Genomic DNA, 21,187 nt, shown 5'->3' with positions numbered 1-21,187 from the left:
TCTCTCTTTCTCTCTCCGTTCGCTCTCTCTCGCCAATCGCTCTGTCTCACCGTCGGATCCCTTTCTTAATTTGTGTCACCGTCTTGAAGGAGAGAACTGGGAAGCGACCCTTGCTCACTGGGGATGTGAATGTCACTCTGAGAGATGGGTATGCCATGATTGGAGATATGAGTTCACCGTCGACAACTTGAGCTGGATTTGGAGCAGAAAGTTTAGGCTGGGTGCAAGGGTAGCTCGGCCAGTGGTTATCAGGGTGCTCTTAAGGGCCTACATAGAGTGCTACACAGCAGGTTTTTCATATTCTCTTACCTTAGGTTATAGTCATAGTTATCTTCGTTTTGGTTTTCCTTTTCTACTTCTATTCATTGCTAGTAAATTGTTTTTGCAAGAAACCTTAAAAGTAATGAAGCTAAGTCAATGATTCTGCATATTGAAGATGTTTTCTTTAAGGGTTCAAACCCTATTTGCCAACCTTAATTTATTCCCATCCCAACATTTGACAAATAAAGTTACTAAGCTTGAAATGGGCAAGAACTATTTCTACTGTCGAAGGCCTTAATCCAAGTGATGAGAATTCTGCTCTTGTCCACTGTATTCAGGTTTAAATTTGTTTAGTTTCCAGCATAGTAAACAATCAATTGGTTTTAAATTTAAAGGCATAGCAGTGCCAAAAGAATAAGGCAGGGGCCAAATGATACCAGTTAAATCTGTAAAGCTCCAACATATGTTGTTCTTTATTATTCTCTTGATGTGTCTAATATAAATGAATGCAGTCAGACTCATAACCATACACTCACAGAGTTGTTTGAATCCATCCCTTTTAGAAAATGGAGTCAACCTCATTCCTCTCTCACTGGAACTAGCACACAAATACAAATATATAGATATGTTTTTTTCTTTTTAGTGTATAAGCTTATAATTATATGAATGTTCTAAGCAATATCTTTTACTTTTGGTTTTATAATTACTCTTTTGTAAAAGCTTATAATTAGCTGATCAATGTTCTTGTTGGCTTTTGCATCTTTGCAGTTGATATATTTGGGGCGTCCCTGTTTACATTCATAAATTAGTACCCATTAAACACATGCACACATATTTTGGCTTGCAAGTTATCAACTATATTGGTTCTTGATGCATTATAAGTGCTTTTAGTTTTAGGAGTCTATTGATATTTACTGTCATTTGTTGCTACTTGGATTAGAAATTTGTTGACCTTAATTTTTTCTTTATAAACAGTAGAAGTTATTAGAAAATATAAAGAAGCATGCAAGCCTGGGACACATGAAGAATTTAAGAGACCCCATAGAGAAATCATGTTGACAAATTTTACGAAGTTACTTTATGATAGATGGTTGTAATCATGTAATGCTTATCGGTATAAAAAATCAATTTGGCATTGATGTGATCAAATGAGGAGTCTTTCCCATGAGATTTGTGTATACTGCAGTAAGATCAGACCAGTTTTTTAATTTGGACTTCTGAACCAGTGGATAATTTGAGAAAAGTTTCTTTCTTTCTTTTTTTTATTGGGGTGGGTAGGATATACATTTCTTAAAGGGTGGGTAGGACATCCTTATAAGAGAAAGAGCATATCTTTTTATACTTTCAACATAGTTATTTGTACATCATTGTTGCTTACTAATAATGTACTATTTTTGTTTTCTTTTTGAAAATGAGTTGTTTTGTTGCGTCCATCATATATTTTTATGAGGCTCAGAATCAAGTTTTCATGGGCTATAAAAGGTTGTTTGGTTGCTGCGGAATTGGAGGGGGAAAAGTTAGAATTTAGATTTTATTGAATGCATGCTTTATTTTCTCACTAGGTTGCGTATATTTAGTTTGCATTTCTGGGTTGAAATCAAGTTTCCATCGATAGGGTTGATGCAGTATGAGTGATAGAGTCTCATGGCGTGAGTTTCTGATTGTAGTTCTGTTTTTATTTGAGATATAAAAATTGGTTATAATATGGGTTATTTACTGAACTTGGATCTTTAGGTATGGAAGGAAATGGAATTCTAATTGGTTAGCTAGAACTGTTCTAGTTTCCTTTGTATATGTGACTGAATGCTATTCACTAAGTTTGGATAATTCCCAAGGATACTGAAACTCTTGATTGGTAATGGACTAATATGACTAATATCGATCATAGTTCATTTAATTTTTAAATTTAGTTTGTATTTATTTTGAAGTATTTCTCTTGTTTATTGTTTCTAACATTAAGTCATTTGTGTTTGTAGATGTGAGAAATCATCCAGTTTTTTATCCATTATAAGTGTACGTGGAAAGCGCTACTGACTATCTTTCAAAACCAAGGCTCACAGCGAGGTAAGAAGACTTGAACTTATTTGTGAACCATGTGAAACTCTTGTGGTAATGCATTTGAGTATGTTTGAATGTTTGGCATTGGCAAGAATATTAAAGGTTCTGACCTTACTGTTTACTTTTGTTTGATTTTGGTAGTCTTTGACCTTACTGTATACTTTTAGAAAACTGTATCATTTGGTAAGGAGTCATAAGCTGATTTTTTGTGAGTCACAAGTTCACATCCTAATGGTCATTTGAAGACAAAAATCACCATATTCCGACCTTGAATGTAGTTTTCGTGAAATACCCAAGTCAGACCTGAAAATCTGAAACTCTGACAGCAACACTCCTCTTGCATGCCTACATTCTCACTTGTCCTTGTGTGATTTTGTGATATTTTTTTAACTGAAATTGTTTGGATAATATTAGGGTAACTGAATATATTGAATTTTACTTGCAATGAATGACAAGTTTGCTTTAATTTTTTGTGAAATTTGAAATGGTTAGATGGATAAGTCATGGATGTTTGCTGATAGAAGGTCGAGGGCATATGAATTAGGGATGGAAGCATTCTTCAAGATTTCATTAGAAAATACGAGAAACCCAAACCTGATTCATTGTCCTTGCACGAAGTGTGGCAATGTGAAGCAGTTTGGTGTTGGAGTTGTAAGGGATCATTTATATTATAATGGTGTTGATAAAAGTTACCAACAATGGATATGGCATGGAGAACCTTCTAGGTCAGCTACAAATACAGTTAGAGAGAAAGAGCAAACTGAAGTAGAACGTTCATTTCTCTCTGAAACAGTGGAGATGGAAGGTGATGAGGCAAACTATTTTTCAGATGACGCAGCTGAAGATTTTTTGAATGTTATTGGGGATGGAGATACACCTTTGTATCCTGGTTGTACAAAACACACTAAGCTATCTGCACTAGTGAGGTTGTATAATTTGAAGGCAAAGCATGGATTGAGTGATGCAGGTTTCTCTGATTACCTTATTGCTTTTGGGGATTTGCTTCCAGAAGGTAATAAGCTACCCATATCCATGTATGAGGCAAAGAAGGCTCTGTGTGCATTGGGATTAATGGATTATGAGAAAATACATGCATGTCCTAATGATTGCATCTTGTACAGAAATGAAAATGAGGATGAAACCAGTTGTCCTACTTGTAGTCTGCCAAGGTGGAAGATTGGTAAGGATTCAAAAATGAAGGAGGGGGTGCCTGCCAAGGTCTTGTGGTATTTTCCCATTCTCCCAAGGTTTAAAAGGATGTTCGAATGTAGTGAAATAGCTGAGAGTTTAACTTGGCATGCTAATAAAAAACTGAATGATGGACAGATGCGGCATCCCGCTGATTCCCCATCATGGAAGTTAGTTGATTTTAAGTGGCCAAACTTCTCAGAAGATCCAAGAAACCTTAGACTAGCAATATCAGCTGATGGCTTCAATCCCCATAGTTCTTTGAGTAGCAAATACAGCTGTTGGCCAGTTATATGAAAAGGAAGTTCATGGTTGTGTATGAAAAGGAAGTTCATGATGCTGACTTTATTAATTTCTGGTCCTAAACAACCTGGAAATGATATAGATGTGTACCTGACACCTTTGGTTGATGATTTAAAATCTTTATGGGCAGGAGTTCCAGGAGTGTATGATGCGTTCAGCTGTGAATACTTCACCCTTAAAACTGTACTTCTATGGACCATCAATGATTTTCCGACCTATGGAAACTTATCTGGCTGCATTGTGAAAGGGTATAATGCTTGTCCAATCTGTGGATCACAAACAAGACCTCATAGGTTGGTACATGGTAATAAATTATCGTACATAGGGCATAGAAGATTCTTGTCACGCCATCAATAACTTGCAAGAATTATCGTACATAGGGCATAGAGCAGCTTTCAATAACTTGCAAGAATTAACACCACCTCCTGTACCATTAACAGGAGAGGAAGTACTTGAAAAGGTTGAAAAGGAAAATTTCACACCTTTTGGCAAGAGGAAAGTCAAGAGTAAAGGGGTTGAGGGTGAAGCTAGAGCTTGTTGGAAGAAGAAGTCAATTTTCTTTCAGCTTGAGTATTGGAAATATCTTCATGTTCGGCATATTATCGATGTTATGCATGTTGAGAAGAATGTGTGCGATAGTATTATTGGCACACTATTGAACATCCCTGGAAAAACAAAAGATGGGGTTGCAGCTCGTTTGGATTTGTTGGACATGGGGGTTAGAACTGAATTGGCACCTAACACTTGTGGAAAACGGACTCACTTGCCGGCTGCAAGTTGGAATTTCTCTAGAGAGGAGAAGCGATCTGTGTGAAAATCATTTCTGAGTATAAAGGTCCCTGAAGGCTATGGTTCAAATATTAGCAGTCTTGTATCAATGGAGGATTTAAAGATTCATGGCCTTAAGTCTCATGACTGTCATACCCTCATGCACCAATTGCTCCCTGTGGCCATACGTTCTGTGTTGGAAAAGCCTGTGAGATATGCTATCACGAGATTCTGTTTTTTCTTTAATGCTATATGCAGCAAAGTTGTCGATGTATCAACGCTAGATAAACTTGAAGAAGATCAAGTAGTCACTCTGTGTTTGCTTGAGAAGTATTTTCCACCATCATTTTTTGATGTTATGGTTCATTTAACAGTGCACCTTGTGAGAGAAGTTAGGTTATGTGGACCAGTTTATTTTAGATGGATGTACCCCTTCGAAAGATATATGAAGGTGTTAAAGGGGTATGTACGAAATCGTAATTGTCCCGAGGGTTGCATAGCGGAGGGTTATATTGCGGAAGAAGCTATAGAGTTTTGCTCTAAACATATGCGTGAAGTTAGTACAGTTGGTATCCCGTCATCTCAAAAGTCTGGCTCTAACAATGAAACTAAGCCCCTATCAGGTGCTTCTATACATCGGGTTGATCGTGACCAGTTGGAGCAGGCCCATCTTTATGTACTAGAAAATACAGTTGAAGTTGAACCTTTTATTGAGTAAGAGCAATCATTTCCCTTTAAAATTAATTTTATAATTGTTCAATAGTTGTTTTCCCCCTGCTGGTTAATTGATACATGTCTCTTATTATAGTGAACATATGAGATATTTGAAAGAGAAATATCCCAAAAACAAGAAAAAGAAGAGGTGGTTGCAAGAAAAGCACAATCGAACCTTCATCCCTTGGATAAAAAAACGGGTGATATATTCAACTTTTTTTACTAGTTCATATTTAAAAAAAATGAAGCACATTCTCTGTATACACAGTGCACCTTATTTGATATAGACGGTCATCTTTGCAGGTGAATCATGCACTTTCTGTCACACCTAATAACATATCTGAAACTTTGAGATGGATAGCTGATGGACCGTGTGTTGAAGTTCTGAAATTTAATGGTTACAAGATTAATGGGGTTCATTTTAGTACCAAGTGTCGTGATGACGTAAGAACTGTTCAGAACAGTGGTGTTTACCTACTGGCAGATGCAATGCAGGTTGCTAGTTCGAAGGACAAAAACCCGGTCATCACAGATATGGTCTTCTATGGAGTGATTCAAGAAATATGGGAACTAGACTATTACAAGTTTAGGCTGCCCATTTTCAAGTGTGATTGGGTTGAGAATCAGAATGGCATTAAGATAGATGAACTTGGATTTACGTTGGTCAATTTCAGTAGGTTGAGTCATAAGCCGGAAAAGTTTGTTTTGGGAAGACAAGTAAAACAAGTGTTTTATGTGGAAGATCCTGCAGATGCTAGGTGGTCTGTTGTACTATCAACCCCAGATAGAGATGACATTAGAAGATGAGCTGGGAAATACCACATTTGACCTTCAACCATTCACCACTAGTCTTCCACCCGTAGAGACGTTTGATGATATAGTGGGTGAAACTGGAACAGAATATGTGCGACCTAGAGGCGAGGGCATATGGATTGATTAGTTTATGTTTACCATATTTGAGCTTGTAAATTAATACTTATTTCAATTTGGATTAAAATATTAATATGTAATAAAGTGTTTGCTAGTTGTGTTTATACCTTTTTCTTTGGTTGCTGTCAAAGGTATTGATCTACAGCAAAGGTAAAAATCTTGTGTTTATACTTGTGTTGATACCTTTATATATGTTGCTTGTGTTTATACCTTATTTCAGTATTGCTTGTGTTTATTCTTAGTTGATTGGTTATTATGCTTATTTGTCAAACCTTGTTCATACTTAATTAGTTGATTGCTTTTGTTTTTGCAGACCATGGCTCCACAGAGGGCATCTCCGGCTGGTAAGAAGAAGAGGTGTAAAGCCAAAGCTAACAGGACACCGACAAAAGCAAAGACTTTTAAGCAAACACAATCTAAGGCTGTTGAGGATTCAAGTTCTGGTGCTAAGGAGACACTTACATCAGAAAGCAGTGTGAAGAGCAAACGAGGACCCGTTACAATGCCTCGCATTGTGAGGCGAAAGATCCTAAAGATTAAGAAGGTGGTTGAGTATAATAAGAAGGGTCAGCCTTGTGGGAAGGTGGCAACGGAACTACAATCTTACATTGGGGTGTTAGCACGTACAAAGATCCCTATTACCATCGCTAAATGGAAGAAGGTGGACGAGGAATATAAAAACAAGATTTGGGAAGAAATAGAGGTAAGCATACATTTAATCATGCTTTTTTTTTGTTTTCATATAAATACTTATAGCAACCTATTTTTGTAACCCTTCTTGTAATGTAGCAACTAATATATTGGACATCTATGTATGTAGTTGGCATTTGAGATAGCGCCGGAAAGCAAAAATCTGGTAATGAAATCAGCGGGTGCTAAATGGAGGGAATTCAAGAGCCGTCTCACGACTGCTTTTGTACTACCATTTATAGATGACCTTGAGAAACTTAAGAAACCCCCAGCAGAGTATAACTTCCTTGAGAAAGCTAACTGGGACCAGTTTGTGCAGTCAAGACTAGAACAAAATTTTTTGGTAATTTCATGATTTTTACATATTATATCCCCTTAAATTACTGTCACATCTTCCTATTTGATGCAAGTAATTTGTTACTTGTTTGGATTGTAGAAACTTCATGAAGTTCAGCAGGAGAGACGTGCAAAGGCCGAGTACCAACATCGAATGTCGCGTAAAGGGTATGCTGGATTGGAGTCAGAACTGGTTAGTGATGTGTTTTTAAATCCGCTGATTTTGTGTTATGATGTTTAGGTATGTAACACCGTCTATAAGTTATAAAACCATATCGCTTTTGGCAGTTGAATGACATGAATTCTGACCAAGAAGAGGTTGATCGTGCTACTCTCTGGATGAAAGCACGTGCAAATAAAGAGGGTAAAATCATAGATGCCAAGGCAGCTGAGAAAGCAAATCGGATTGTGAGTCTGCACGCTAAATTTTTATACTTAGTTCATGGCACCCTACAGTTTATAACAGCCACATCATTGCTTGTTTCAAAGTTTTTTTTAACTAAATTTTTTAATTGCATTTTCAGGAAGAGTTGAAGCAACAAGAGAAGGAGGGGAAATTAAGTACATCTGGTAGCAATGATGTTTTGACACTTGCCTTGGGGACCCCTGAGCATGGTGGCAGGGTTAGAGCAGTTGGAAGTTATGTGACACCAAATTCATATTTCCACCTCCCTAAGCGAAGGAAGACAAGTGTGAAAGAGAATGTGAGAGAGTCAATTAGAGCAATTGTAGAGGAGGAGTGAGAGAAGATTGTGGCGTAGATAGTGGTAGAGGAACGAGAGAAAATCAAGGCAGAGATAATGGCAGACGAGAAAAGAAAGATCTCGGCTCAAATTTTGGAGGAGGAGCGAGCAAATATTGTGGCCAAACTTGTGATGGATGAGCGAGACAAGTTAATGGCAGCAGGGTCCCCTGATTGGCAGGCCAAGGTGACTACATTGGATGAAATACTAGCTAATGTCAAGGGTCCTGCTGCAAATATCACAGTCCCGGTACAAAATACTGCTCCTCCCACTCCCCCAACTCCACACACCGTGGAATATGGATCCGATAAAGCTAGTTGTAATGCTGCAAAGAAGGTGTTGGGATTGAATGACAATCCAAAGGAGGATGATATCATGGATGTGGATTCTGAATTTGTGAGGGAATCAATATTTAAGGTGATTCAATGAAATTTTATATGCATCTAAACAATGTCTTCAGTTACGCTTAGTTAAAATGCTTAGTGAAAATGCCTTCAGTTAATTTGAAATTGTGTCTTGTGTGCAGGGGAAACAATGCAAGTTAGTTGTGGAAGGTGAGGATCAAAAAATTGTTGCACATGCAACACTAATTGAGGTACAGGTTGACAACCCGACTGTCCATGGCATTCCTTTGGGAAAGGACAACCTCAGGGTTTCAATCTATGCTTCATTTAATGATGATGCACTGCTTCCCATCCCTGTGACAGGCGAACTTGAAACTGTGGGCCAAGCCAAAGGTAGTGTTGTAGCTTGGCCAAAACAGTTTGTTTTGCCTATGGAGGAGAACAAAAAGGGTATTAAGGTATTGTGGTCAACCGTGTTGATTTTGGCAATTTTTGATGTTATTTATGAAATCCTACATCTAACATATTTTTAATTTTGAACCTAGAAACCCTTGAAGGCCAAAGCTGATAAGCATCAAAGGAGTGTAAACAAGCCACAACCTTTGGACCTGAAAGTACTGCCCCCTACATTGAAGGTGTTATGCATGTATGCACAAACTGGCATGAAGAAGGATGCGACAATCCACTTTGTAATTGAACCTGAAGTTTTTGGTCAGCCTCGGAAAACCCACGTACTGAGTGAAGATATAGAGCAGTTTAGCCGTATGGAGGAGATATCAGCCACTTGCATTGTTGTGTATATCAGGTAGCTTAATTATGTCTTTCCATGTGAATTAAGTAATAAGTTTGGCAAGCTTTCTTCCACTATGATATGTTAAATTATGTATGTTCCTTATAGGTTTTTATTCGATGTGGTTAAGAAATCAAAAATGAATGACATGATTGGTTTTATTGACCCTGCTCGAATTGGGGCTATTGGCTGTGGAACCGTTGATGAGAGATCACGAATATTAGCAGATAGGTTCAAAAGTTCTGCTGAAGATCAGCTTTACTTAGTCCCTTATAACTCTGGGTAAGTAATTGTTTTAATGTGTTTTCTAGTTGTTTTGCAATTTAACATAATCCATAAGAAGTTTGGTAGATGTTTAATGAATTTTTTGTGTAGAAATCATTGGGTGTTAACGGTTGTCAATCCGGACAAGGAGATTGTCCATTTTTGGACCCAATGAGAAGGAGACTATGTGGTGAAGAATGGAGAACCGTGGTGGACAAGTAAGTAATTAATTGAGCAGAAGCTTGATTCCCAAAACAGCAGTTTGATTAATTTATGCATATGCATGTATAAGGTTTTTATTTGCTATGCTGATACACGGTATCTGTTTTCATGTTAAAGTGCGATCAGAATCTTTAAAGCCCAAGGGAATAAGAAAGTGAACAAGGCAGTTTTGTGGAAAAACTTGTCGGTATGCATGTTTGCTAATTTCTACTCAAGTTCATAGTGATTTAGATATAATACTTAAGATTATGAATTTTGGTCCTAATTCTATTGCTTATACTATTTAGGGCATTCCTCAACAACCAACCCACAAGGAGTGTGGCTATTTTGTTATGCGGTTTATGAAAGAGATAGTTGAAGATGAAGGATTAAGCTTTGCTACCAAGGTACAAACTGAACTTGAAATTTAGACTTAATTTTATACTATTTGGAATGTATATATACTAGGATATATATATCATGGGAAGTTTGAAATTTAATAAGCTGAAAGGTTAATTGCATGTGGGGCAGATTTTAAGTCCTAGGTAGCATTTGGCCTAGACTTAATTGGGACAGATTTTAAGTCTTATGCACATTTGCATGTGTTCATAGTAGCATTATGAAAACAAAGAAGTTATTCATAGTAGCAACTTGATGCCCTACTAGTTTCCAAGTCGCTTGTTCTCTTTTATTTTTGATTTTTTTTTCTTTGGTGTATTTAGGTTACTCATTTTACATATGCTTATCATTTGTTGTGTTGTTGTGCACCTTTGATAGTTTATTTTTGAAAATCCCACCTTTCTTTGGGTCATGCAACTCTTTTCTTGGACCTATGCTTAGATTTAGCCTGTTTGTTTTGTCATGTTGACCAATTGATTGGTGACTTGCACTTTGATGAAATTGATTAATTGGCCAGCAAATTTCCTGAATTTTTGTAACTTCTAAACAGATATTGGGGTTCACTATTTTTGTGTAGTCGTCATAAGTGGAATTAAGCTCTTTCATCTAATTAAGTTTGCATGCTAGAATTATTTCAATCTTACCAAATCAAAATAGACCTTTGAACAATTTCCTGCTGTCTACTAAACTTTGCCCAGGTTTGAATGTTGAATGTTGGTATACTGCATGTGTTACAGTGTGCATGTTTCATGGTGTCATGATAACATGATGGTTTGGCTGCAACCTCATTACACTTGGGACATGTTTCATTTTGTTTAAAATGTGGTTTGGATCAATTGTGTAAAAACCCTTGTTAATTATGATGATGATGGATTAACTTTATGGTTATGACAGGTTGATTGTTTTTTAAGTCAATTAGATCATTAATTTGATGGTTGATGATTAACTTGATGGTTATGGCAGGTTAATTGTTTTTTAAGTCACTTAGATCATTATTTTGATGGTTTGTTCTTGCTTTGTATGTTTGTTCTTTGGTTCAAGGGTTTCCCCTGCTCCTTTATTTTTATTGATTCATTCAATTACTAAAAAAAAAGGTTAATTAAACAAAAATGTTGAATTTCTTATTGGTGTATTCCCTTATGTTAATCCCTTTGTTACTCCATGGTTAATTTCAGTGGGAAAGGAGAAAGGACAACACCTACTCACAGGACCAGATTGATGAAGTACGCGCTGAATGGGCAGGTTTTCTGGTGCGCTATATGTAGATCCAATACGTACTCCTCACTTCCCTAAATCTGCTGGCTGGGTTTAACAAGCATTTTTTGGTAAATATTTTGTATAGCTAACTGGCTAGGCTGTGTAGACATGCAATATTATGATGGGAGCAGTTCATTGACTAGCTAATCTTGCAAAGTCAGATATTTTGGTATTTATATGGCTGACTTTGCACGATTACTTAGGTTCGACCATGTCATCCCTAGCTTTATAGTTTTTGTAATCAACAAGTACTTTTTGTAGTTATCAAGTTACTTATAATTTTTTGGGCTGTACATTAATTGGCAAGGAATGTGTGAATGGGTTTGTTATCATGATCGACTTTGTAAACTCCAATTCCAATTTAATGAATTCATGGATCTTTTTGAGTTACCAATATTTGTGGATTACTTTGGATGCAACAAGCAGGGATTTAGTGGGATTTAATTCCAATTGGATATGCAAGCAGGGAATTAATGGGGATTCAATTGGATGTAAGCAGAGATATTAAAATGTGAATCAAACAAACAACATTTTTAAATTTAAAAAAATTATGTTGATTAATCATAGACAACGGTTTTAGTTAAATAACCATTGTATAAAACACCTACTAACAACAGTTAAAACGATTAACCAAAAAATTGATGTGTATCATCTATCTATACAACATTTTTGAAAAAAAATTACTTGTCAAACACATAACTTAACATCACATATAGTTAAAAAAAAGTTGTGGAAAAAATGATTACCCAACGGTTTTAAGATATAAAATGATATGTATAAGTAATTAAAATAACATGTTTTAGTAAAAACTGTTGTTGAGATTCTTATGTACAAACATCATGCCGGTTTTATACTTAATTATGCAACGGTATTTCTTAAAACAGATGTTTAACAATACTTTGAACAACATTTATACCATATAAGTATTGTCTAATCTTTACTAATACAATTGTTTTGTATCTGTAAACGTTGTGTATTGAGTTTCAACACAATGGTTTAAGATGAATATTGGGCATTTTGGTGGATACTAGACAACAGTTGTAAATTAAAACTGTTGTATTAATACATTTAGACAACGGGTTTTTACCGTTGTCTAAATATACTATAGTCGTCACTCGCCTAGACGACGGAATTTTGGGTAAATAGACAACGGTTTTTCACCGTTGTCTATTAACTTCATTGTTGTAGTGTGGTAAGAGATTTATTTAGTACAAGGATAATTTTAGTTAACAAGATACCCTAATGAGCCGTTTTTTTTAAGGTATGTGTATGAGCTTTCACTATTGCAGGTTTGTATTCATGTTTATTAGGGAAAAGAAGCAATAGAAGGGATAGTTGTGTACTCAACGGACGATCCAGGAGAAAAGGTGGTCGCCAATGCTAAATCCTTTTTAACCATGGACAACTTGAGATACCTTGTGATTGATAATGTGGACCTCCCTAATGGCCTTGAATATCTTCCCAATAGTTTACGGGTTCTTAAATGGACCGGGTATCCATTAACTTATTTCCCACCACATTTCAACCCAGAGAAGCTATTGGAGCTTGACATGTGTCACAGTTGCATTAAATATATTCAGATTGGAATAAAGGTATCATTTTACTTATTTTATCTTTTATTACCTACAGAAATTGTTGAATCATGGCTTAAAGGTTTCATTTTCAGCTCATTTAACTTTGCTTTTACTTGACAGCCTTTGTACAATTTGAAAACCATTAATTTCAGCCATTCTCTGAATCTTGTGAACACGCCAAACTTTAGAGGTATGCCATATGTTGAGATTCTAATACTTAGAGGTTGTACCCGACTGTATGAGGTCGACCCATCAATTGGAGTGCTCAAAAGACTTACAAAGATGGACTTGGGAGATTGCAAAAACCTTGTGCGTCTTCCAAGCAGTGTACATGACTTAAAATCTCTCAAAGTTCTTAATATTTCTTGTTGCTCAAAGCTTGATAAATTACCAAATGACTTTGGCGATCTAGACTGTTTGGAGGAGCTTGATGTGAGTGGAACTGCCATTAGAGAACTACCCTCCTCTATTGGAATGCTTCAACGACTTACTTTGATGAAATTGATAAGTTGTAAACATCTTGTGTGTCTTCCAATAAGCATATACGGCTTAAAATCTCTGGAAGTTCTTGATATTTCTGGTTGCTCAAAGATCAAACTTCCAGAAGAGTTGGGCCATGTAGAGTGTTTGGAGGAGTTTGACGTGGGCAATACTACAAAAAGAGAACTACCTTCCTCTTTTGGTTTTTTTGAAAAATTTAAAGATACAATTTCTCATGGATGTGAAGTGGTTTGGGGATCTTTGAATAAGTTCTTGCCTTCCGGATTTATGCAAAGAGTGAATACAGAGCCAATGAGTTTCCAGTTGCCGTTATCTGGTCTGTGTAATTTAACGGATCTAAAACTAAGTAACTGCAATCTTGGGGAAAGAGCATTTCCCAACGGTATTAGTTGCTTACCCTCTTTAGTGAAACTAGATCTGAGTGGAAATAATTTTGTTCTTCTTCCTTCAATGGTCCGATCATGTTTTAGGCTTGAGTTCATTAACTTGGAGAATTGCACGAGACTTCAAGAGTTGTCAGGCCTTCCTACAAATAGTTCATTGAATGTAAGAGCAAATGGTTGTTCTTCACTGGAAAGGATGTTTGATGCATCCAATTTCAATAAATTGGAGAAATCGTATTTCTATTTCACCAATTGCTTCAAAATAAATGACAACATAGCATTTGAAATGCTGAAGACGTTCCTTGGTCAGGTGCGTGCTCCTTAGATATCTGTTTTGTGAGTGTGTGCGTTTTTGTACAAACACAGACATTAACACCCTAATTTTTATGGCACAGGGAATCACTAACTCAAGGGAGGATTTCCGCATTGCAATTCCTGGAAGTGAAGTTCCTGAGTGGTTCAGTCATCGAAGTGTTGGGGATTCTGTAAGTGTAAAGGTACCTCCAGGTTGGAATAATAGTGGGTTTATGGGATATGCTTTGTGTGCTGTTTTTGTACTCCATGAGCATCATCTGTCTGGTTCATCAGCCTGTTTTTATCAATTCCTCAACTTTGACGCCACACATCATGAGTATGATCAGCCTGCTATAAATCGCTGCATCAACATTATCTACACACATTTTCTTTTATGCCACCTGAAACTCAATGGAATAAACCAGACATATGGTTCAAAGCCTTATTATGTCTTTAGTGACAAATTTTGCCAGGTTGGGTCAGATCACCTTTGCCTATTCTACATATCCCGTGATAGTGAACACTTTGGAATAGAGTGGCAAACCAGTTGCAGTGAGATTGAGTTCTTCTTTCAAGCCTGGGGGCCAGGTCTGCAGGTAAAGAAGTGCGGGGTCCGTTTGATATATGAGCAAGATGTGCAAGAGCTGAAGCAAATAATGACGCAATCCAGCAGTAGCATTTCTCCGGAAACATTCAGGCAGAGGCAGAGCAACAACGTTAGCATTTCAGAGAACACTGTGGAAATATTTTCTGATTGTACTGATTTTGAGAACGCAGCTGCTTCTGCTGCTGTACCAGTATCGGCATCTGGTGCCACCAAGCGAGGCCTTGAAAAGGTTGATGATGAAGATGATGATGGTGGGGCAGCACTAGTAGGTCCTAGTAAGCGGATGAAGTGCTTGTATTGAATTTGATGGGTGGACTATTTAGTAATTTTTCAATTCTTTTACTTCATATATTTTTGGTCCAAACTGCTTAGTCGCTTCTCCTTATAGAGTTGAAAGTGGATTTTGCAACTCTTTAATTTCATACAACACTGTAATTAGCTATTAGTTAGTGGATTTTTCTTCCGCTTTGTTCAAATAGGTTCCGTTCAAATAGGTTCCGAGTTTCTTTAGGTCCCGTTTGACATTATTTTTAAAATTGATAAAAGTGTTTTCAGATTAGTAAAAACACTTTTAAAAGTGTTTGATAAAAATAAATAAAAGTATTTTTGAATTATAAAAATATTTTTAAGTGAATTTTTGAGAAACACTTAAAAGTATTTCTGAATTATAAAAGTATTTTTAAGTACTCCTTAAGAAGCACTTTTAAGTATTTTTGCATAAAATATTTGAATTTTTTATAAAAATTTATATATATTTATGAACAGAAGCATTTTCAATAAAAATGTTACTGATTATAAGCACTTCTAGAAAGCAATATTAAACGGACCTTTAGTGAATATGAATGGAAATATATATGAAACGGACATCCGTCCTAACATGAAATTTGTTTATTTATTTTTTTGCCGTCTGGTATGGTTTCTTCAAATTGACAGGTGTTGCAAAATGACTTGTTCACATCAGATACGGACGATATGGGAGGACCAGAACATTTCCCTTCCCTGCTTCGCATTGCCATGGCTTTTCCTAGCCACATGTTTTAGAGAAATATCAAGGATATTTTCTAGTATATTTTGACATGGGGTAGTAAATTTTCTAGACTTTTGTCTACTATTATTATAGAGTTGTGTAAACTTTTCTACAAAAGTGCATTAACTTTTGACAACTACTATTCACAAAAGAGAAGTTAGTCATTAGTTTCGTTTTATTATTGTGGAGGCAACTTCTTGCTTTGACTTTCGTCCGGAATTGGAAGGTGCCTAGAAGTTGATCAGAGGACTGAGGAGGCCCCCTCACCATTAAACCCTTCTACCATTGACCAAAAGCAATATAGATATCTCTCTAAGCTCTCTGCCTCACATAAAAGTCCCGTTGAGTCCTACGTAATGTAAGTGTTACCCATATCTTATAATTAGCACTACTCAGTAGTCGATCACACACATGTAACCCAGGTAATCATCTAGCTAATAGACTGACCTAAGCTATTTTTGGTTCTTTACTTTACATCTCTGCACATACATGTTTTCCTAATTTGCTCTTTCATTCCTTTTAAACTTAAGTCTTTTCTCTAATTAAGATTATTGGTCAATGATTTATTGTTAGCTTGATGTCATACTACGGAATAATATATGCATTTTTCAGCTGCTACTAAATGTTATACTGTCTTCTATATATGAATGCACCACCCATCATGTTCTGATCGAGGTATATATAGTCTTTTGAGTTTAGAAGGATGACAATAACCAAAAAGTTAACACACACACACATATGAAGAGTGAGTGTGTGTGTGTGTGTGTGTATGTTTGTTTGTGTATTAGATTCCGGAGCAAGATGAAGCAGAGCCACAACAACAACCATAGAAACAAAGAAAGCAACTGATGTTCGCAACTTCATAGTACAATTATACAACTGTTTCTAGAATTAATCAATATTTATAGTAGTTCCAATGGCGATGAGCACACTTGGAATGTCTACATCTTTCCCTTCTTCAACTCCTCAATGGAAATATGATGTTTTTATGAGTTTTAGAGGTGAGGACACTCGGAAGGGTTTTGCAGACCACTTATACGCTGCATTGGAACAACAAGGAATAATCACTTTCAGGGATGATCCTGAACTTCAAAAAGGGAAAGCTATTTATCCAGAACTTCTGACTGCAATTGAAGAATCGAGATTTGCTCTCATTGTTCTCTCTCGAAATTATGCATCGTCAACATGGTGCTTGGAAGAGCTTTCAAAGATTCTTGAATGCATCGAAGCAAGAAAAATAGTGATGCCAATTTTCTATGATGTCGATCCCTCTGATGTACGAAAACAAACTGGGAGTTTTGCAGAGGCCTTCAATAAACATGAAGAAAGGTTTAGCAATGACACAGAGAAGGTGCGAAGGTGGAGATCAGCTTTAACACAAGTGGCAAATTTCTCTGGGTGGAATTCAAAGGATTGGTATGTTTTCTTATTTCTTTTATCTTTCTTTCCATTGAAAAGGTTTTGAGAAAGTTAGAAACAAAATGGTTCAATGTATGAGGATTAATGGAAGTAGATCACCAATTGTATTTATAGGGCCGGTTAAATGAGTGGAATCAATTAATATAAGATTTTGAATATTGCATTACTTAACAACATAGTAGATTTCGGTGTTTTTCATGTGTTACAATTCACATGGGACATAGCTAGGTAGATGACCAATCTGAATTCTGAAGCTAAATATCATTAAACGAATAGGAAAGAAATTGAATACTTGCAAAGATATATGTTGTGTAGTTATTCATTTGATCAGCTACTTTGAGAAAATTTCAAGTTCCATGATAAGAACTAGTAAAAGCAGATCTACGTCAATTTGATTAATATTCATATATATGAATAACATGCTTTTTTTTTTATCCATTTTGTTGTAGGTACGAGGCAAAGCTCATTAAAGATATTGTTGAAGTTATATGGACAAAATTGGGCCGTACATTATTTAGTAATATGGAGAACCTTGTTGGAATTGATTCAAGATTGGAACCAATCAATATGCATTTAGGTGCAGGGGAGGATGATGTTCGCTTTATTGGTATATGGGGGATGGGCGGGATTGGCAAGACAACTGTTGCCAAAGTTGTTTATGAGAGAATATCTCACGAATTTGAAGTAAGTTTCCTTCTTACAAATGTTAGAAATTCTGTTGAAAAAAGTGGCCTAGTTAACCTACAAAAGGAACTTCTTTCTGGGATATGGAGGAAAAAGGATGACATATCGGACTTTCATCAAGGAGCCACAATAATACGCAGGGTTTTACGTCACAAAAAGGTTCTTCTCATTCTTGATGACGTGAACCACCTAGACCATTTAAAATATTTGGCTGGAAATAAAATGTGGTTTGGTCCAGGGAGTAGAGTTATCATTACAACTAGAAATGAGCATTTGTTAGTCAGACATGGAGTGGAAAAAATATTGAAGGTTGAGGGACTAAATGATGATGATGCTCTAAAGCTTTTTAGTTGGAATGCCTTTAATAAAGATTACCCAGAACAAAATTATCTTGATATGTCAACTACTGTTGTGAGTTATGCCCAAGGTCTTCCATTAGCTCTTGAAGTCTTGGGATCTTTTTTGCATGGGAGAGGTCTAAGTGAATGGAATTGTGCATTGAGAAAACTAGGAAAAGTTTGTAACTCGGAAATTTTTGACATACTTAAGATTAGTTATGATGGTCTAGATGGGGAGGAGAAGAAAATATTCCTAGACATTGCATGTTTCTTTAACACTGGGAGCAGAGATCGAGTAATAAAAATACTAACTGCTTGCGATCTTTCTGCAATTATTGGAATAAACGTTCTCGTCGAGAGATCTCTCCTAACTGTTTTGGATGAAAGGCTGTGGATGCATGATTCTCTACAAGAAATGGGTCGGGAAATTGTCATCCAAGAATCTCCTAATGAGCTAGGCAGGCGCAGTAGGTTGTGGCTTTGTGAAGATGCCAATTATGTCTTAAGCAAAAATACTGTAAGGGATTTAAGTACAAGAATAAGTTTATAATTGTTAATATATTATGTAACAAGGTACTGTACTAACCATTTTTCTTGAGTTATGAGGTTCACTATTTTGTATTCTTGTTTAATAGGGTACAGAAATACTAGAAGGCATAATTTTGAAGTCAACAGATGGGCCAAGAGTAAATGTGGACGCGAGTGCCTTTTCAATGATGAACAAACTGAGATACCTCAAAATTAATAATGCGAGTCTCTCTAATGAGCTTAAATATCTTCCCAATAGTTTAAGGATTCTTGATTGGGTTGGATATCCGTTAAAATCTTTCCCATCACATTTAAACCTAGAGAAGCTGTTCGAGCTTAACTTGTGTAATAGTTGCATTAAAAATTTTCAGATGGGAATAAAGGTACGTATCCTGGACTTGTTTAATCTTTTGTTACCTATAGGAGTTGTTAAATCATGGAAACTAATTTTCTATGCTTTTACTTGACAGCCTTTATACAATTTAAAAACCATTAACCTCCGTCACTCCCTGAATCTTGTGAGCACCCCAAACTTTGAAAGTATGCCAAATCTTGAGCTTCTGATTCTTGAAGGATGTATACAACTGTATGAGGTTGACCAGTCAATTGGAGTGCTTGAAAGACTTACTTTGTTGAACTTGAAAGATTGCAAAAACCTTGTGGGCCTTCCCAACAGTGTATGTGGCTTAAAATCTCTCGAAGTTCTTAATATTTCTGGCTGCTCAAAGGTTGATAAATTACCAAATGACTTGGGCGATCTAGATTGTTTGGAGGAGCTTGATGTGAGTGGAACTGCCATTAGAGAACTACCTTCCTCTATTGGAATGCTTCAACGACTTACTTTGATGAAATTGATAGGTTGTAAACATCTTGTGCGTCTTCCAATAAGCATATACGGCTTAAAGTCTCTGGAAGTTCTTGATTTTTCTGGTTGCTCAAAGATCAAACTTCCGGTAGAGTGTTTGGAGGAGCTTGACGTGGGCAATACTACAAAAAGAGAACTACCTTCCTCTTTTGGTTTTTTTGAAAAATTTAAAGATACAATTTCTCATGGATGTGAAGTGGTTTGGGGATCTTTGAATAAGTTCTTGCCTTCCGGATTTATGCAAAGAGTGAATACAGAGCCAATGAGTTTCCAGTTGCCGTTATCTGGTCTGTGTAATTTAACTGCTCTAAATCTAAGTAACTGCAATCTTGGGGAAAGAGCATTTCCCAACGGTATTAGTTGCTTACCCTCTTTAGTGAAACTAGATCTGAGTGGAAATAATTTTGTTCTTCTTCCTTCAATGGTCCGATCATGTTTTAGGCTTGAGTTCATTAAGTTGGAGAATTGCACGAGACTTCAAGAGTTGTCAGGCCTTCCTACAAATAGTTCATTGCATGTATGGGCAAATGGTTGTTCTTCACTGGAAATGATGTTTGATGCATCCAATTTCAATAAATTGGAGAAATCGATGTTCTATTTCACCAATTGCTTCAAAATAAATGACAACATAGCATTTGAAATGCTGAAGGCGTTCCTTCGTCAGGTTCGTGCTCCTTAGATGTCTGTTTTGTGAGTGTGTGCGTTTTTGTACAAACACAGACATTAACACCCTAATTTTTATGGCACAGGGAATCACTAACTCAAGGGAGGATTTCCGCATTGCAATTCCTGGAAGTGAAGTTCCTGAGTGGTTCAGTCATCAAAGTGTTGGGGATTCAGTAAGTGTAAAGGTACCTCCAGGTTGGAATAATAGTGGGTTTATGGGATATGCTTTGTGTGCTGTTTTTGTACTACATGAGCATCATCTGTCTGATCAGCCTGCTATACGTCAATTCGGTCACTTGAACATCACACATGGTCTACTATGCAACCTGAAACCCGATGGAATAAATCAAACATCATATCCAGTTCCATTTTTCTTTGGTGAAGAATTTTGCCAGGTTGGGTCAGATCACCTTTGGCTATTCTACATATCCCGTGATTGTAAATACTTTGGAACAGAGTGGCATACCAGTTGCAGTGAGATTGAGTTCTTCTTTGAAACCGGGGGGCCAGGTCTGAAGGTAAAGAAGTGCGGGGTCCATTTGATATATGAGCAAGATATGCAAGAGTTGAACCAAATAATGACGCAATCCAGCAGTAGCATTTCTCCGGAAACATTCAGGCAGAGGCAGAGCAACAACGTTAGCATTTCAGAGAACACTGTGGAAATATTTTCTGATTGTACTGATTTTGAGAACGCAGCTGCTTCTGCTGCTGTACCAGTATCGGCATCTGGTGCCATTACTACCACCAAGCGAGGCCTTGAACAGGTTGATGATGAAGATGATGATGGTGGGGCAGCACTAGCAGGACCTAGTAAGCGGACGAAGTGCTTGTATTGAATTTGATGGGTGGAGACTGGATGTTGTTTCCAGCTGCTGTTGGATTTTAAAATCCACAAGCTTTATGCTATGTTATGTGTTCATGGACTATTTAGTAATTTTTCAATTCTTTTACTTCATATATTTTTGGTCCAAACTGCTTAGTCGCTACTCCTTATAGAGTTGAAAGTGGATTTTGCAACTCTTTAATTTCATACAACACTGTAATTAGCTATT

At 36.6% G+C, this 21,187-nt stretch overlaps 2 protein-coding genes and 1 pseudogene across 2 annotated transcripts; all 3 read left to right on the top strand.

Moving 5' to 3' along the window:
• Window positions 1-2,811: 2,811 nt before the first annotated feature.
• LOC147280428 (uncharacterized) lies at window positions 2,812-6,232 on the top strand (annotated as a pseudogene).
• Window positions 6,233-12,514: 6,282 nt separating this feature from the next.
• Window positions 12,515-14,282, top strand: LOC147280427 (disease resistance-like protein DSC1). Its single transcript, XM_086250480.1, has 2 exons — window positions 12,515-12,838; window positions 12,941-14,282. The coding sequence occupies exons 1-2, from the start codon at window positions 12,644-12,646 to the stop codon at window positions 14,027-14,029; spliced, it is 1,284 nt and encodes a 427-aa protein (XP_086106606.1). The 5' UTR covers window positions 12,515-12,643; the 3' UTR covers window positions 14,030-14,282.
• Window positions 14,283-16,129: 1,847 nt separating this feature from the next.
• LOC147280426 (TMV resistance protein N-like) lies at window positions 16,130-21,094 on the top strand. The gene is made up of 5 exons (XM_086249440.1): window positions 16,130-17,048; window positions 17,501-18,590; window positions 18,709-18,984; window positions 19,072-20,130; window positions 20,216-21,094. Exons 1-5 carry the CDS (start codon window positions 16,549-16,551, stop codon window positions 20,969-20,971), a joined length of 3,681 nt encoding a protein of 1,226 aa, XP_086105566.1. The 5' UTR covers window positions 16,130-16,548; the 3' UTR covers window positions 20,972-21,094.
• The last annotated feature ends 93 nt before the right edge of the window (window positions 21,095-21,187 follow it).

This window comes from Dryas octopetala, chromosome 7 (assembly GCF_963921425.1).
Source record: "Dryas octopetala chromosome 7, drDryOcto1.1, whole genome shotgun sequence".
NCBI classification, from domain to species: domain Eukaryota; kingdom Viridiplantae; phylum Streptophyta; class Magnoliopsida; order Rosales; family Rosaceae; genus Dryas; species Dryas octopetala.
This window is presented reverse-complemented; position numbering and strand designations above follow the sequence as displayed.

Excerpts from the sequence above, each read along its gene's own strand:
- LOC147280427 (XM_086250480.1), top strand. The coding sequence starts at position 12,644 with ATGGACAACTTGAGATACCTTGTGATTGATAATGTGGACCTCCCTAAT. Across the intron at positions 12,839-12,940 it reads ATATTCAGATTGGAATAAAG|CCTTTGTACAATTTGAAAAC; the intron begins GTATCATTTTAC and ends TTTACTTGACAG.
- LOC147280426 (XM_086249440.1), top strand. The coding sequence starts at position 16,549 with ATGGCGATGAGCACACTTGGAATGTCTACATCTTTCCCTTCTTCAACT. Across the intron at positions 18,591-18,708 it reads ATGTCTTAAGCAAAAATACT|GGTACAGAAATACTAGAAGG; the intron begins GTAAGGGATTTA and ends CTTGTTTAATAG. Across the intron at positions 18,985-19,071 it reads ATTTTCAGATGGGAATAAAG|CCTTTATACAATTTAAAAAC; the intron begins GTACGTATCCTG and ends TTTACTTGACAG.